General features: G+C 30.3%; 1 protein-coding gene across 1 annotated transcript; it reads right to left on the bottom strand.

The window, feature by feature from the left end:
* Positions 1-593: 593 nt before the first annotated feature.
* On the bottom strand, positions 594-3144 carry LOC123696239. The gene is made up of 6 exons (XM_045642311.1): positions 3041-3144; positions 2690-2814; positions 2439-2531; positions 1464-1630; positions 916-1199; positions 594-699 (listed from the first exon to the last, which is right to left on the bottom strand). Exons 1-6 carry the CDS (start codon positions 3088-3090, stop codon positions 594-596), a joined length of 825 nt encoding a protein of 274 aa, XP_045498267.1. The 5' UTR covers positions 3091-3144.
* Positions 3145-15436: the final 12292 nt, after the last annotated feature.

Raw genomic sequence — 15436 nt, 5'->3', positions numbered from 1 at the left:
GTAAACAATTGTTGGCTATCCTTGGTAAATAAATAAATAAATAAATGAGCTATCTAACACTGAAATAATTTTTCAAATCGGACCAATAGTTCCCGAGATTAGCTTTCAAACAAACAAACTCTTCAGCTTTATAATATTTGTATAGATATTTGATTTTTTATGATAAAAGTTACCCTCACTATAATTGCCTGCATTATATCATGTGTAGTCATTTGATATTCGGTACCAAGTCAATTAAGGTTTTATTCCACGGGGCCTGTTCAAACAGCATATTGTATGAAGTGCTGAAGTATTCAATATATGCGTTACCAGATTTTGTTACATATCTGGTAATTTTGTCATGTTATACTTATAGCCCAAAAACACAATTTTGTCAAAGCTATGCTTCGCAAGAAAAATACCTCATTATGCGAAGAAAGAATAGTTGTTCTAAAAAATGCCTAAGTTTATTCTAGGTATAATATTTTATAGAAGTACCAGTTGCTAGTTGTCGTTAAAATCTTAATATTTTTTCTTTTTTACAACTACTTCATAAGCGGGACAACGAGGTAACTTTATAAATGAAACACTGTAAAAATGTATTATTTAAAACTTTATACAGCTTTGTAAACTACAGCATCTTCATCCATTTCTTGCGTTAAATACTCCGGTATTACTGGGCGTGGCGATGGTCTCCAATCTCGCAATTTGTATTCTTCACTAAACAAATTGTTACAATCTTAGTAAGTTTTAATTAACACAATGGTGGAGGTAAATAATCATTTCGTTAGAGTATTTATTCAAGGAAAGAAACCAGGAAAAAAATTAAGACTTAACACAATCATAAAATTGCGTTCTTGATGTCAATTCATTTTCATTCCAAAAATTGAGAAAGGCAATTTCGAAAGGAATGTACTTAATTAAAAAATAACAAACCTTTTTGGATTGTCTTCAACTATTATTCGGATATCGGGTGATATCGACTGCGTGGGTCTTTCAATTTCATCAATAGAATTTGTATCTAATTGTGAAGGAACTTTTTTTCGATATTCACTGTCTTTGATACGCTGTTTCTCAGACAAAATTTCATTGATTGGTTCAAATTGCCTCATGATTATCTGCGAAGAGCCGCTTTGCCACACCGTTGTTGAAAATAATGGATTGGGTATTATAGAGATGTAATGTGTTGGTGGTGTAGTAAATTTATAATAGTTTGGCGTCTGAAATAAAAGAAATAAAAAAGATTTATCTTTTCATTTTAATTCGGATCAATTTAGATTATGATCCGAAACTGAAAATATTATTTTTATAGAAAAATTATGTTTTGAGTGATGCTTCTTTTCGATAACCGCTTCATATAACAGAGGCCGATTATTATTTGAAAAGGTATAGGTATTTTTCTTACATTTACTATATATAGAAAATAAAAACAGCGGATAGTTAGATAGAAATTGACATTTTTTAACATACAGAAATACTCTCACCTCATATTGTACGACTGAATCGGCCATTATTCTCTTGGTATCTGAATACTTTGTAAGTTTTTCAGCATATTTACGAGTGTCCTCATTTTTAGACCATTGCTCAGAGAGTGGCGCATCATTACTTAAAAATGGTTCTTGATAATCATTCGTTAAATTCCCGGGAAAACCTGTACACAATTTTAAACAAAATTAATTATGTTTCACGTTTTTTTCAATTTTCCACGAATAGATAAGGAAAATATACCTACAGGGTATCCCACTATCGGTATACTAAGCGCGAAGGGACTTGTAGTTTTGCATACACTGATCACTTAAAAATACTTAAACAACAAAATTACGCCTAATTTTTTTGCTACATTTTTCCTTAAAATTCATGTTTTCTTTTCAAGCTTCGCGCAGCCGGCATATAACGCTTCGCTAATGTGAGCATTTTGTCTATGAAAACATAATCTTAAACGATAGCTCACGTGCGGGTGGATAAGTTGGGCGGGTTGCTTGTTAGGAGTGTACACAAAGAGTTTTAAGAATTCATCTATTTGAAAAAAAAAAAGAGATTTAAGAATTTTATAAGTATTTTTTACGTACTCAGCGTATGCCTATAACCTCCATAACCTCCATTGAACTTATAATACCGACGGTGGGATACCCTGTATAGTCTGAAAACTAAATCGTAGGTTAGAATAAAAGTAACTATAAATATAACAAGATATAAAATTCTGGGTCATCCCATAAATATCGAAACAGACACCGTGGATTATCCATACTATAATGATGCAATGTATCTGCTATTATTGATTAGTTAATATAGCATGTATAAGATGTAAGAAGTAAAAAGACATTTTTTTAGTACATAATGGTAAATTAAACGAAAAGCAGGTCTTGTCTATGCTAGAAACAGCATTTTATGTATGTTTTGAAGTCACATAATTTTATTTTTGAACGAATTTCTTCTAGGTAGGTACTTTTATTTCTTACCTTCATCCTCATCTCCCATCTTCCTTCTATACTGTACCAGGTCAGGTCTGTCATAGAACTGACCCCTTCGCATGTAAACACGCACATCGGCTCCTGACAAGGAGTTATAATTATACATTACTTTCGCTTTTACTATATCGTATCTTCTTAATTATAAAAGAGAAAAAGTATTCCTATAAATTTGTGTAAATAATATAATAAGCATTCTATATAATTTTAAGCATTCTATCCAAATTAGGGATTTTTCTTACTTGTAAGTGTAATGAATTCGGCTAAACTATAATTGTAGCCGTAGGCTACACCCGCACATACTGCGACTGTCAGCCCACAACATATAGCGGTCACTAGCCAACACGACAGGAAAAATGTTAGAATCCTAGTAAAGACAAAACACATTAATAACCTTTTAATAAGGACTCAACTCCTTGAAAGAAATAGATAAATTCTACAGTTTTAGGAGAGGTTTCTTTTCAACTAGTATTCATTGAATCAGCGTTTAAAAAATAATTATAATAAATATGGCTACATATAGTATACAGACTCAGTGGTCATTGGACCCGTTCCATACTAGGTTAAGATATTTTTTTAAAGAAAAAAATTACCTCTGAAATAAATCCAAAGTGAATGCGAAGCAACTGCACACATAGCACATACTCCTATTTTACGGTAGGTAAGTGAAGAAAAATATTTTATCATAACAATTAAGTAATCTTCAGTGTTTTGTTTTTCTGAAAAAAGAAAATTAATTAGTATGTTCACTAACATGAAACTCACATTTTGTTTTAAAAAGTTTCGTTGGTTTTTGTCATTAAAGTTTAAGCTTAAAATCTTTCGATAAAAATAACCGTTTATTTGAAGGGGTTTCATTGATCAGGTGGGCCAAAATTATTTGTTCTAATAATAAGTTCATTAGTCCTTATTAATCCTGTTTTAAAGCACAAAAGCATGTTTGATGCAGACTAATTAGCCATTTGTATTATGGGCAAATGCTAAAAATATTTAGATCGTAATTGATAAACCGAAAACACCAAACAAAAGTATACATTTAATTTATTCAAGAACACGTACGGTATTTGTTACAGCTTCAACGCTTCTTATCCAATATTTGTGATACTCGAGTACTGACTTTGTAAAATTTTTTAATTGAATTTACAGCAAATTTACTTACTTATATTTATATTTCTGAAGCTTTTCTAATATTTTTGTAATTTATGTATTTGAAAATAACTTTACATTTTCAGTATGCATAATTTTGCTCTATTAAAGGTGTAGTATGAAAATTATTCTGATCTTGTAAGGAGTCTCCCAGTAGAATGACCTAACTATTCATAAATTTAATAAAGTTAATTTATTTAATACATACTATTAATTCATAAACTGCGTATGAAAATATTGAATAGAGGCGTTTGCGAAGGTTTTAAATAAGTATTATTTTCTACTTTATAACTTTTTGCCTGGAAATTTTATAGACGTATACTTGATTTTATCATCGAAAAAACGAATAACTGAAAGTAAAACTTTATTTTGTTTTTTTTTTTGGATTTTAGGAAACATCTTCCGAATAAAATAAATATTAATTTCTATATATGAAAAGACTGCATTTTTGTTATACTTATATACATTTTTGTTGTATGTATTTCTCTATTTCTATTGAAAATTGGAAAGAAATTTAAATCACCTTGTAAAATAGAGTATATACGAATATGGAATAGGTTTTATATATTTCAAAAAACATAAAATTGAAATACAGTATGGGTTCGTAAACTTTACAGTTAACTTCATAGTGGCGAAATATGCACGTATTTTTTATAATCATAGATAGTCTATCGGAAAATTCTTCATTGGATCTTCTTATTTATATATACAAACAGAGCTTACTTAGATAATAAATATTTACATTTCATAATATAATTATACTCAAACCGCTATAGCATATTATGAAGTTCTAATTCTCATTTGTACAAAGTGGGGTCCCATAATATTTATTTACCTACATGTCACGTATTAAAAATTAATAAAGTAACATGAAATATACCAAGTTATATATGCATTCAAATATTGAATGTCCAATTGGCCATTCTATCCGAACCCAAAAAGCTCATTTTATATGCGTGGAACAAGCGTGGAACGAATAACATTTTGTTTTTCATATAAACATGGTAGTCACCAACGTAAACGTTGTTTGTACTTTTACATAATACGAGGTAATATTTCTAATATTAAAAAGGCATTTGATAATTCCAATTTCACTCTTGGGTCGCTTTAATTTTTTATTCAAGGTTACATTCGTCATGTGTTCGACACTTCAATACATGTTCAAAACGGGGGATTAAATTAACAAATAAAATATTACCGTAGAAAAAGCAGTAGGTAGGTACTTACAAGTTTGATAAGCATGTATATTTAAGAATTCGTTTTCAAAAGAATCAGCTGGTAGGCAATCTGGTAGGTCAAATCATAAATGTCGTTATGACATTGTAACATAATGTTTAGAAGTGATTACTGAAAACAATGAAATGAAAGAGTTTCTAATAATAACAAAATTATAAATAAGTAGGCAGAAAGAGAACATATGTTGCATCATAGATTAGAGTTTATTCGTTGTTTGCCAAGAATTTATACGTAATTGTCACCAATGTTTATATTCCTATTGATAATTTGATAAAAATTTGTATGTGTTATTGTTGAAGGTCTATGCTGTACAAAGATTTATTCTTCAGGCTCAGTCGTTCGGAGTTCGCCTGAAAGTTCAGACGTCCCGCCCGCCTTTGGATGCGGTTCGCAGCTTTTCGTAACATAAACTTTGTGAAACTCTACTGAATAAAGTTAATTGTAGTGCGATTGTTTTCTAGTGGTAGTACTCAATTCTGCTGAGGATCTAAACGGACTAACGGAGGTAACGTAAATTGTAAAGATATATTTTTATAGACTTTTATTAGGGGTGTAAAAATAAATTACGACTAGTATGTTTTGATGAAATTAATTTATTATTCGTAGTATTGTGAACAACAACAAAAGAACATACATGTTTTAACGAACAATTTTTGTTTTAGTATTAGTGCAAAATTGATATGGTTTCAAAAGGTTTCAAAGCTCTTAATATCAGGTAAATCTTAAGACACATCGATCATTTTATTGTCAGCATGTTGTTAGTGAACATTTAACTCTTCGATCATAATTATGTATTGTGTGATTTTAACAATATCAACATATTTGGATTTTCATTATTAGCGTGATGTATTGTTTCATATCAAACCTGTTAGAAAATATAACGCATAAATTTAGTATTTATTAATAAAGAAGCCTATGTTTGTCAATAAATTCAATTTATCTTTGTTTTAATATATTTACCTACATACGATTTTTTTTAATATTTTAAGATTGTAGTTTTTTTCTTTTAATATTTCAAGATAAATTGAAAGCAAATATGTATGAACAAATTAGTATTATATTGTAAGTAATATTAGATATATTATATATTATAGATTAGGTACGTGTTTAACAAACTTATGAAGTTGTTGAATGAACATAAATAAGTAGGATGTATTTATATGTTATCTTATCATCGATAGATAAATATTTTTTATTAATTTCAATTGTCAAATTCTACAATTCGGTTACACGTTCATTTGTTTCGTGGGGTCTAATTAGGTCAAATAATTATAATATACTTTACCATACTATTAACACAGTAATTTATTACATTATAATAGGATATCAACACAAAGTTATTGTACTATTAACTTATGTTAACATTTAATAAAAATAAAATTGCTTTGTCGGGAGTTTCGACCCAAAAAATGCTGCCACAAACATTTAAAAAACCGTCCTTTGTTTTTTTGTTATTATGAGGAAATTAGGTAATGTATTTATATGTAATTGGGTTATTATGTTGGGTTATTATAATGAAGTGTAACTTCCTTTGTTTTAGATATTTTTATATCAGATGATTTTTCTTTCAATCTAAAATTTTATTGTATCGTAACTAAAACTTTATTCACAAATTTACAAAACAGAGAATATATACAGTTAAAAATATTAGCAGTAATAGTAGCATGATTGTTTACTACGTTTACGTGAAGACGTATTTTCACAATGCTTCGCTATCTAACAAAAGCATACTCTATTAACCATGGTGTATTTGATCCACCATGGTTTCTTACATTTTATAGCCTGGAATTTTATATTGCCATTAGAAATAATAATAATTATAATTATCGGAATATAGTTTTTATTATTTTTTTCCCATAATTTACTATATAATTCCCAGCAAACATGTATATTACTATCGAGTTGAAATTACTACCCTAATTAAAAATTTGTAGTGCTAATAGAGCCTTACAAAGTTTCATATGAATGATTAACTCGCGCTACACATGCGGGTGTGCTACGTTTGACTTGTTAAATAAAATAGACTTGTTTAATTTGTCATGTTTTTGGAATGTGTAATGTATGCCCCGGGTACGAAATTGAGAAGTTGCACACAATAATTGTTTATACCTAACGTTTTACGAGTGATTTCCACGCAACATTCAGGAGGGGCGGGCGTTTTGCTTGGTATGGTATTGTGTTCCTTAAGTCTAATTGTTTTCAAGCTTGCATTTAATACTAAACGTCTCAAAGCAAAGTGAATAATAGTTGCATAATCATGAACAATTAAATTGTTATAAAAGAACTTAAATGAAACTTTCGCTCAATACAAAAAATACTTACATGCTTCATGTATTGCAGCCCCTTTATAATATGTATAGTACAGAACGTGGGATTGATACACTGGAATGAATTGCCAGTCAAGTCGCTTTATCTTCGCGATAAAAAGTTCGACTTAAGAGCAAACACTAGGCGGTGAACAGATTCTAGATCAAGGCTACACTTGTTTTGAGTCGACATTTTGATATTGTTACTATACATGTATTTCAAAGAGTTCTTTATTAAGTTTAAAAGGCAAGCGACTGATTTCTTTATGATCGGCAACAGCTTGGTTTTGTTACTTTGTTCCAGCTTTGGGTATAAAACGGTATTCTTTTGTGCTGCCTTTGACAGAGCTATTCATGTCTTTTTCAAGTTCAAAGCATTGTCTGGGGTATTATTTACGTTATCCATATAATATCAATCTGCCGATTGACTATTTCCTACGTAATTACATGAAATAAAATTTATATTATCACGCTCAAAAATTACTCTGTTTAACAATTTGCTTGTAATAAAAGTTTATTATCAAAATGAAAAATAACTATGTATATCTCTAACAACCATAAGTAAGGTTTGATTTCTAGCGGTCCTAGACAGCGTGACTCAAACGCCCACAACATCCTATTTATTACTCATTTTTACACCCTTGAAATTAATTGAGACAAAGAATGAAAAGGATTACGTTTTTAATAAATAGATAGACTAGATACAGCAATCATTCAAAATCATGATCAGTTTTTAGAAAGTATTAAAAAAATACTGGAAAAAAAATTGAAAAATTGACCTTTTTTTAGTAGTTGTTTAATACTAACAATGCTAATTGAGTTTGGATACTATCTCAATAACTAATATAATAAAAGAGCATATAGATCCACATATTTATCAAAAGATTTTTAAAGAGACTGACATGAAAATACTTTACTCATAATGTACAAAGCTGTTACTAGCTCATTATAGAGCAGTGCACCAATTTAAAATAATTTATTTCCTGAATAAGCAAACTACATAATTTTATGTTATGAGTTTATAAAAACGGTTTAAAAGTACACAAATAAATGAATACTAAAATATTGGAACATTTTGTCGAGGACTACAGATGAAAACAGCAGCGCAAATCTTCTCCTTCATAATTTCAAGTGAGCAGTTTTCAAGCTACTATTTCCCCCTAAGATTAATTTGCACGGTGCATCAATTTTGAAACGTAACTAGATTTCGTGTAGCATCCAGCTACACTAATCGATTTCGTAGAACCTCTACAGTCTACGAGAATCATCTATTATGGTTTGTGGAAAGCAGTAAGACAATTCATTTTCTCTCTTTTTAAAGCAATTTAGAATTTATGACCCCTTTTACAATCGACTGGATTTTTCATTGGACTTTAGTTAAGATGACCATAAAATATAAATTGGCTTTTTTCATCAAAACGTGTTTAACAAATAAAGAGTGCTTTGGTGTTTTAAATTTATCTTGGCGACTAGCAGTATGTAGCATTTTTAATATATTTGTACTGGAAATATATAAACTGTTTTTAATCTGTTTTTGTTACCTTGCTCCTTTTCCGCTTGGTGTATGTTGTATAATATTTGTTAGAGTAATGAACAACTTTATGTTATGCTGTTTTATGATTATACATTCAATGACGAAGATATATTAAAATATACCTAAAAGTTATAGTCTTATTTATTAAGAAAGCAGCCGTTCCAGAAACTTTGCATCATAAATTTTTTAAACTTAGATGAATGGGCTCTCGCTTCGTTACAAACTACCCTTTTGGGATACAAATTACATTCGTACAAACTGAGATGGATTCAATTCTATTTTGGGTTACTTACATTTTAAATTCTAAATTGAATGAAAGCACTTTAAGTGCAAAATATTATTTGATTTATTTGACGATATACAATTTTAAATCTCTCTTTTGTGACATTGGTAAAAAAAGTTACTATGTGTGCAAGTTAATTGGGACTAAGGTGTATATTAAGTAGTATTTAACTGCATTAATAAATAAGGTTCTTATCAATGAAAATATGATAAAGTCTACTTGCAGGATATAGGACAAACAAGATTCTTAAATTGTGCACATCAATATCACTGTTTAGTCATTTTATAGAAAAGTAAACCATAAGTCATAAACTTTTATTTTTTTTATTTATTTGCGTATAATAAAAAAAAATATTGAGTAAATTTTCAATAAGAGAAACGTTATTATTGATACTAAGAAATTTCTCACTTTCCAATAATAATTATGAAGTTGTTTCACTAGATAATTATTGTATGTAGGTTTTATCGACAACAATACAATAGAGACAAATTGTAGGGAACGTGACGGGAAAGATAGCAGCCAATTACGGCAGGTTTACGAATATGAAATATTGATGTTTGTTTTCAGGGTGGAGTTATGTTATGGAGCTTATGGGTTTAAAAAGCTATGAATGATAATTGTGAGAATTTTCGCGCTATTTATGAATATTTAAAAATGAATACACTCTGTATTAAATGTAGTAATTTGGTAAAAAGTATAGGCAATAAGTATAGCTTTAACACGAAACCGCATACTGTTTCAGTTGAATTTTTATGGCTTTACCTTTCCGGAAAATGATATTAATTTACGTTTATGATGTTAAATTAAACCAGATTGCACCAGCGCTCAAATTTAAATCGAAATTAAATTATAATGGGTCTGTTCAAAGAGTAAAAGTCATGTTGTGTATTATATTATACATATTACTACATAAATATATTACTATTGAGTACATTACTATATCATTTTTTTTAATGTCTGATCAAAATTGAATATAAGAATGCTGAGAATTTATTTTTATTGTAGAAATGTGCTATTCAACATTGTGTAACATCTCTTCGAAGCATCCATTACAACTAATAGAATGTATGTGCCGCAAAACGATAGATGTCGCTATAAATGTGCAATTACGGCATTTTTTCATGTTTTTCTGAAGTCAAGCGTTGGCGGGTCTCCCGGTAACGCTAGATAACGCATATTTGAACACAGTGGCATATTTCTCTTGTTAAGGTGACTAGTAGAGCAAAACGCGAGTTTGCTGCTAAATTATAATGCTTTAAAGTATATGATTAACTGCAGTAAAAAATCTCAGATAAATATATGATATTCTTCAGGAGATAAACTAGTTCGATAGTGTGTTGAAAACACAATACAACTTATTTTACTCGATAGAAAAAAATCTCAAAGGTACCTCTAAAAAAATCTTTTGATGCTTAAAAACCATACTAAACTACATGCAATCATTTTGTTTTTTCGGCAAATAATTCTACAAGCAACATACTAATATAATACTGTGTTATTTTTTTAGTCCAATCAATAGATTTCGTGTAAATCGCAAACTCTTATTCCCAAACCAAAAACGTACGCATGTGTGCGTGAACGCCTGTGTACCGACACTACCGGCCGAGGCCCGTTCGTAATGATTAGCGTATGGCATCGGGCTGCAGCTGTGGCGCGGCGTGTGTGTGTGAGTGGAATGAAATGCTTGCTCAGGGCAGCGCCTTAACATTAACTGGCGTTTCTTACTGCAGGCTCAAATAACTTTGAAAGCTCTATATTTGAGCAAAGTTTAAATTTCACATTATTGCATTGTGTATTCAAAGTAGATAGTAGTAGTAGTAGTAGTAGTTAGTAGTAGTGTTCTTCGTTCAGTCATAAATCACGTGAATTGTATGCAATATGCATAATATTCAATATATTTGCAGTGGGATGTCTAATGGTGGAAGAATTTATGACTTGTAAAACAATACATCGAATTTTGATCCTTTTCAGTCTTCCAAATGGAGGAATAATAAACTGCGATGACATCGGACTATATATTTATGCGTTTTGAAATATTGACGATAAAAATATAAAAAAGTAAAACTAAAACTAAAACTGTTTAACTTTTATACAATAGATAGGCTGTTTAGCTTCAAGCGATTCATATCTTCTTTTTATAAACGTTAATACGGTAGACTGTAGAGCATTGAGTTGCCAGAAGCGAGAGCATAGATGTTCTTTGTATATGAATATGCATACCAGAATCATTAGCATATTAATACAGAAATTCCTTTAAAGTAAGAGTAACGCCCGCTTTTCCGTGTTAAAGAAAAATATACTTAAAGCCGCTAGAATAAGACGATTTTTACATGATTCTTTCTATTATATTTAAACATGATAGTATATTATTATGTTACAAATCTTTCATGTTTATATTTTGAAGTAGTTATTCATAACATTTCTGAGGTATTTCATTATGAAATGTTAAGAGAACGAGTTAGTTGGTATAGCTAAAGGTTTGGTTTAGTCTTTGAAATGTTTAATGTCAGGATTACTTAGTTGTAACAATATGAAATTGTATCAGTGTTCAGAATTTCAAATGTATACTATAATGCCTGCTATAATGTTAAGAGATTTAATAGGGACTATTATTTTCTGTAAATAGAGCATGTAAATTCTGTGATATGACATTCCTGTAGTTATATTAAGATACGTTTTAACTTGCTTAATATTTAAGAGACTCAAGGGCCAACTACTGCGAGGAGTAAAGGCTGTTTATTAATTTTGTTTATAGTTTGCGTCAATCATTCAATAAAATTAATAGCACATAGGTAATTTAGTACACCACAACTCAGAAGTGATAGGTTTTAATTGCTTTTAAATAAGCTAGTTAATTGTTCAAATATACAAATCGTTCTCAAATACTCTGTGCTGTAACTGTTGAAATAGTTGACGTAATTGAAATTGAGGAATAAATATATTTTGATTAAAATCTAACCTAATTAAATTTTTACTAATCTAGAAACCGACTATTGGGACATTTTCAATGAAAGACGACTTTCAAGCAAAATTATATAAGAAATTCGTGTTATTTTCGACTGAATGGATTTGAATGATTTTTTAAGTATGATGAGTAACTGTTTAAAATGTGATATACCTACAAAAACAAAGCGTAGTTACGCAAAGCAGAGAGGAAGAGCAAACAAAAAAAAAAAAACAAGAGCAAACAAAAAAAAAACAAGAGAAGAGAAGAGCTTCAGAATAAAAATAATAATAAAAATATATTCCACAGAATAAGTAATAAAATAACATCGATCAATCAATCTATTCAACCAATTTTATTTATTGTATGCAGTAGACTCGTCCAATCAAAAATAAAGGAATTAAAGAGAACTTCTTTTTCATTCGACACAAAAAATGTTACTGTCTTACATATAGAGTCGTACACAATTCATAATATTTGAACTATTTGTCCGATTTATCGGCCACCTTTTTAATCACGAGGTTCGACCTTCAGACAATATTGATGAAGGATATGTATTGATTGATTTATTATTTCCCGACACTGTACGATGAACATAATAAAATTATGAAAAATATCATAAAATAGACGTTTATGATACCGCACGTGCGATTTTAATCACGTAATGCATGGTATAAATAATTTTATGGCTAAACGACGGATATTTGATGGCAGAAGTATTTTTCATAACGAGACATGTCTTACTTTCATAAATAATATGTACTGTATATTATATGAAAACAAATTTATCGTGATCCTTAATGTTATATAATAGTATATAAATATTATATAGTCTGCTCCATGTCTGCTCTAACTTCTTAAGGGTATTTGTTATATTTAATGATTATTTTAAGATGGGCGTATTTAGTCTACATAATATTCTATCAAAACATTTCGGGGAAAATAACTAGGTAGGCGTAGGTGGATTTTAAAGAATATTATTTTTTACTATTTAGTCAATCTCTTAATTAAGACCACAGTGTAAAATCACAGTATTTAACGCAGATTTATGATCTATGCTCTAGACTTATTGTAAGTTGAAATTTTATACAAGAGGAATTTAATTTCCCTGATGGTGCTTCTAAACGGGCTATATTTTCCTGCAATATGTGGCTGCAACACAGTGGCCGGAAACATTGCGAGCAATTCCAGCCACACTACGCAATATTGCAGCAATGTCCCGGACACATGTTTGATATTGCAGGCATTGCAGCGAATGGCCGATATTGTTTTGATAGGTTGCTGGACGATCGCTGAGCTGTCGATTTAACTGCAATGTTGCCCAGCCAGTTTTATTGTTGTTTCAGTCGCTCTCTATTGTTATGATATAGTGCATCCTTTTCTACACGACGTGAAGTTATCTGTGAGTGCGGCTGTGCCGTGCCGTGACTAATTGCTATATTCTGTGCAGTTATCACGTTGTTTTGGACTGTTGATATTTTTTAAATTATCGGATTTTCGATATATCGATATTTTAAAATATATCAATATCGGAGTTCGATATATCGAAAAAAAAATATCGATATTTCGATACATCGGCTTGATTTAAAAAAAAATCGTTACAAAAAAATCGTCAAAAAAAAAATCGTATCGTAATAATTGAAGTAAGGTCGAATCCACATTCTCTGCTTTTTCCTTTTTGATTTTTCTCGTAAAACAATATAGACTGCTGCGACGAGTGTGATTTCGTCAGCCATTGTTGCCGGTTTGTGTGGCCCGTTTAGGAGTCTGCATCATGCGCCATACTATTGCAGACATATTGCAACACATGGCTCGGCCATAGATTGCTCGGCCATCGTGGCAATAAAATATTTTTGTGATGGCCGGGCAATAAGTTGCCAATAGTGCAGCTACAAATTGCAGAAAAATGTTGCCCGTTTAGACGCACCTTGAAGAAGACGTCGGGTTTATATCGACCACCATCAATCAAAGGGGCGTCACAAATGTGTCGTCAGCTGTCAATTCATAATGTAGATATTTCTAGTTTTATTTCTTGCTAGCTTGAAGCTTTGTCTTGTAAATCCCATCTCTAGAGCGTGGATAATTTACTGTAAGCTGCACTTCATACAAGAGACCGATGAAAAACTAATGGTTTACTGAAAATTAGAACCATACAGGATCTCAAAATTTAGCTCAATTTTTAGCTTTTTGAAATAAGAAAGTGTATCCATTCTTGTTTTTCCTTCTACATAGAAAATTATTGGAATATATTTTGGTAAGTATGTTAATTTTGATTAATCATATCTTGTTTTCTGACGGGAAAATACGGGAGATATTTCGAGCTTATAGTGAACACTGTCCATTTGTTCACGTAATGAATTGTCATATTATATTCTCGTTCATATACATTTAGATTACACCACGCTCTTAATTATACTTCCTTTGTAATGTTTATTCATTGAACATGTAGGTAAATAAGAAACATAGAGATATTATAGAAAAATATATTCATTATGTTGGTATTATGAGTTATTACTTATTAATGCAATGAAAATAAATCAAGCCATTTTAAAATTTTACTTGTTGAGCTAAGCTTTTGTAAGCTAGGTAGGTAACTACACTAAGCTAATTTCTTTGTGGGTGTTTATAAGAATTTATTAATCAAATTCAGTGTAAAATACAATCAATGTACTTTGTAAGCGAAAATTCCTTGATATCCAAATTTTTATAAAGTAAAAAATATAATTATTCCACGAATCTTGATTGTTTAAATTAATTATGAAAATTTATTAACCTTCAGTCTATTAACGAAGGGTCGTTTAATGTATGGTACTTTAATTAAATAATGTTAAGATAAAAACTTTATAATTATTAACTAAAACAACGCAATGCCCAAAATTTTAACGCAAATAATTGCATTTGGCTTAGGTACTCACGATTGCTGATACATTATGAAAAAGACAACAATTTAAACACTCAAGCATAAAATGTAGCACGATTTATCTAAAGTATTGCGATTATTCGATATAAAAAGGACCTTTTGCCCTTCGTTTCCATAATCGCTTCCTCATGGCAGTTTATCCTTTACGTGAATGTGGAATGGCAACCAGTTTCCGTGTCACTAAGTGCTGCTTGCTATCACAATAACCGCTAAAATCAATGCAGCGAATACGCCTGAAATAGTTGTGACTGCAAGGGAATGCTTTTTAATTATTTATTTTAGGAGAATGGTTTTGATACCTCATTGAAATCTCTATATCTATATAAAAATGAATCGCTATTACCCTTGGTCGCGGCATCACGCGTGAACGGGTGGACCGATTTTGATAATTCTTTTTTTATAATATTCCTTGAAGTACGTGGATGGTTCTTATGGAGAGAAAACGGAAACATGTACCACGGGTGAAGCCGGGGCGGATCGCTAGTGTTTTATATTTGCAATGGCAATTTAGCATATTAAAATTTAAAAGTGGAGTACATCATACATGGTATTAAGACTAGTCTAGTCACACTACTATAATAGGTTCAAATAAAGTTAAATATAGTCTTCACATTTTTTTT

Source organism: Colias croceus, chromosome 12 (genome assembly GCF_905220415.1).
Source record: "Colias croceus chromosome 12, ilColCroc2.1".
Taxonomy (NCBI): domain Eukaryota; kingdom Metazoa; phylum Arthropoda; class Insecta; order Lepidoptera; family Pieridae; genus Colias; species Colias croceus.
This window is presented reverse-complemented; position numbering and strand designations above follow the sequence as displayed.

What these genes read in the sequence shown, in the direction of transcription:
- LOC123696239 (XM_045642311.1), bottom strand. Translation starts at nt 3,090, where the DNA reads ATGTGCTATGTGTGCAGTTGCTTCGCATTCACTTTGGATTTATTTCAG. An exon ending in ACTTTGGATTTATTTCAGAG is followed by an intron (nt 2,815 to 3,040) that starts GTAATTTTTTTC and finishes TGTCTTTACTAG; the next exon opens with GATTCTAACATTTTTCCTGT. An exon ending in CGAATTCATTACACTTACAA is followed by an intron (nt 2,532 to 2,689) that starts GTAAGAAAAATC and finishes ACTCCTTGTCAG; the next exon opens with GAGCCGATGTGCGTGTTTAC.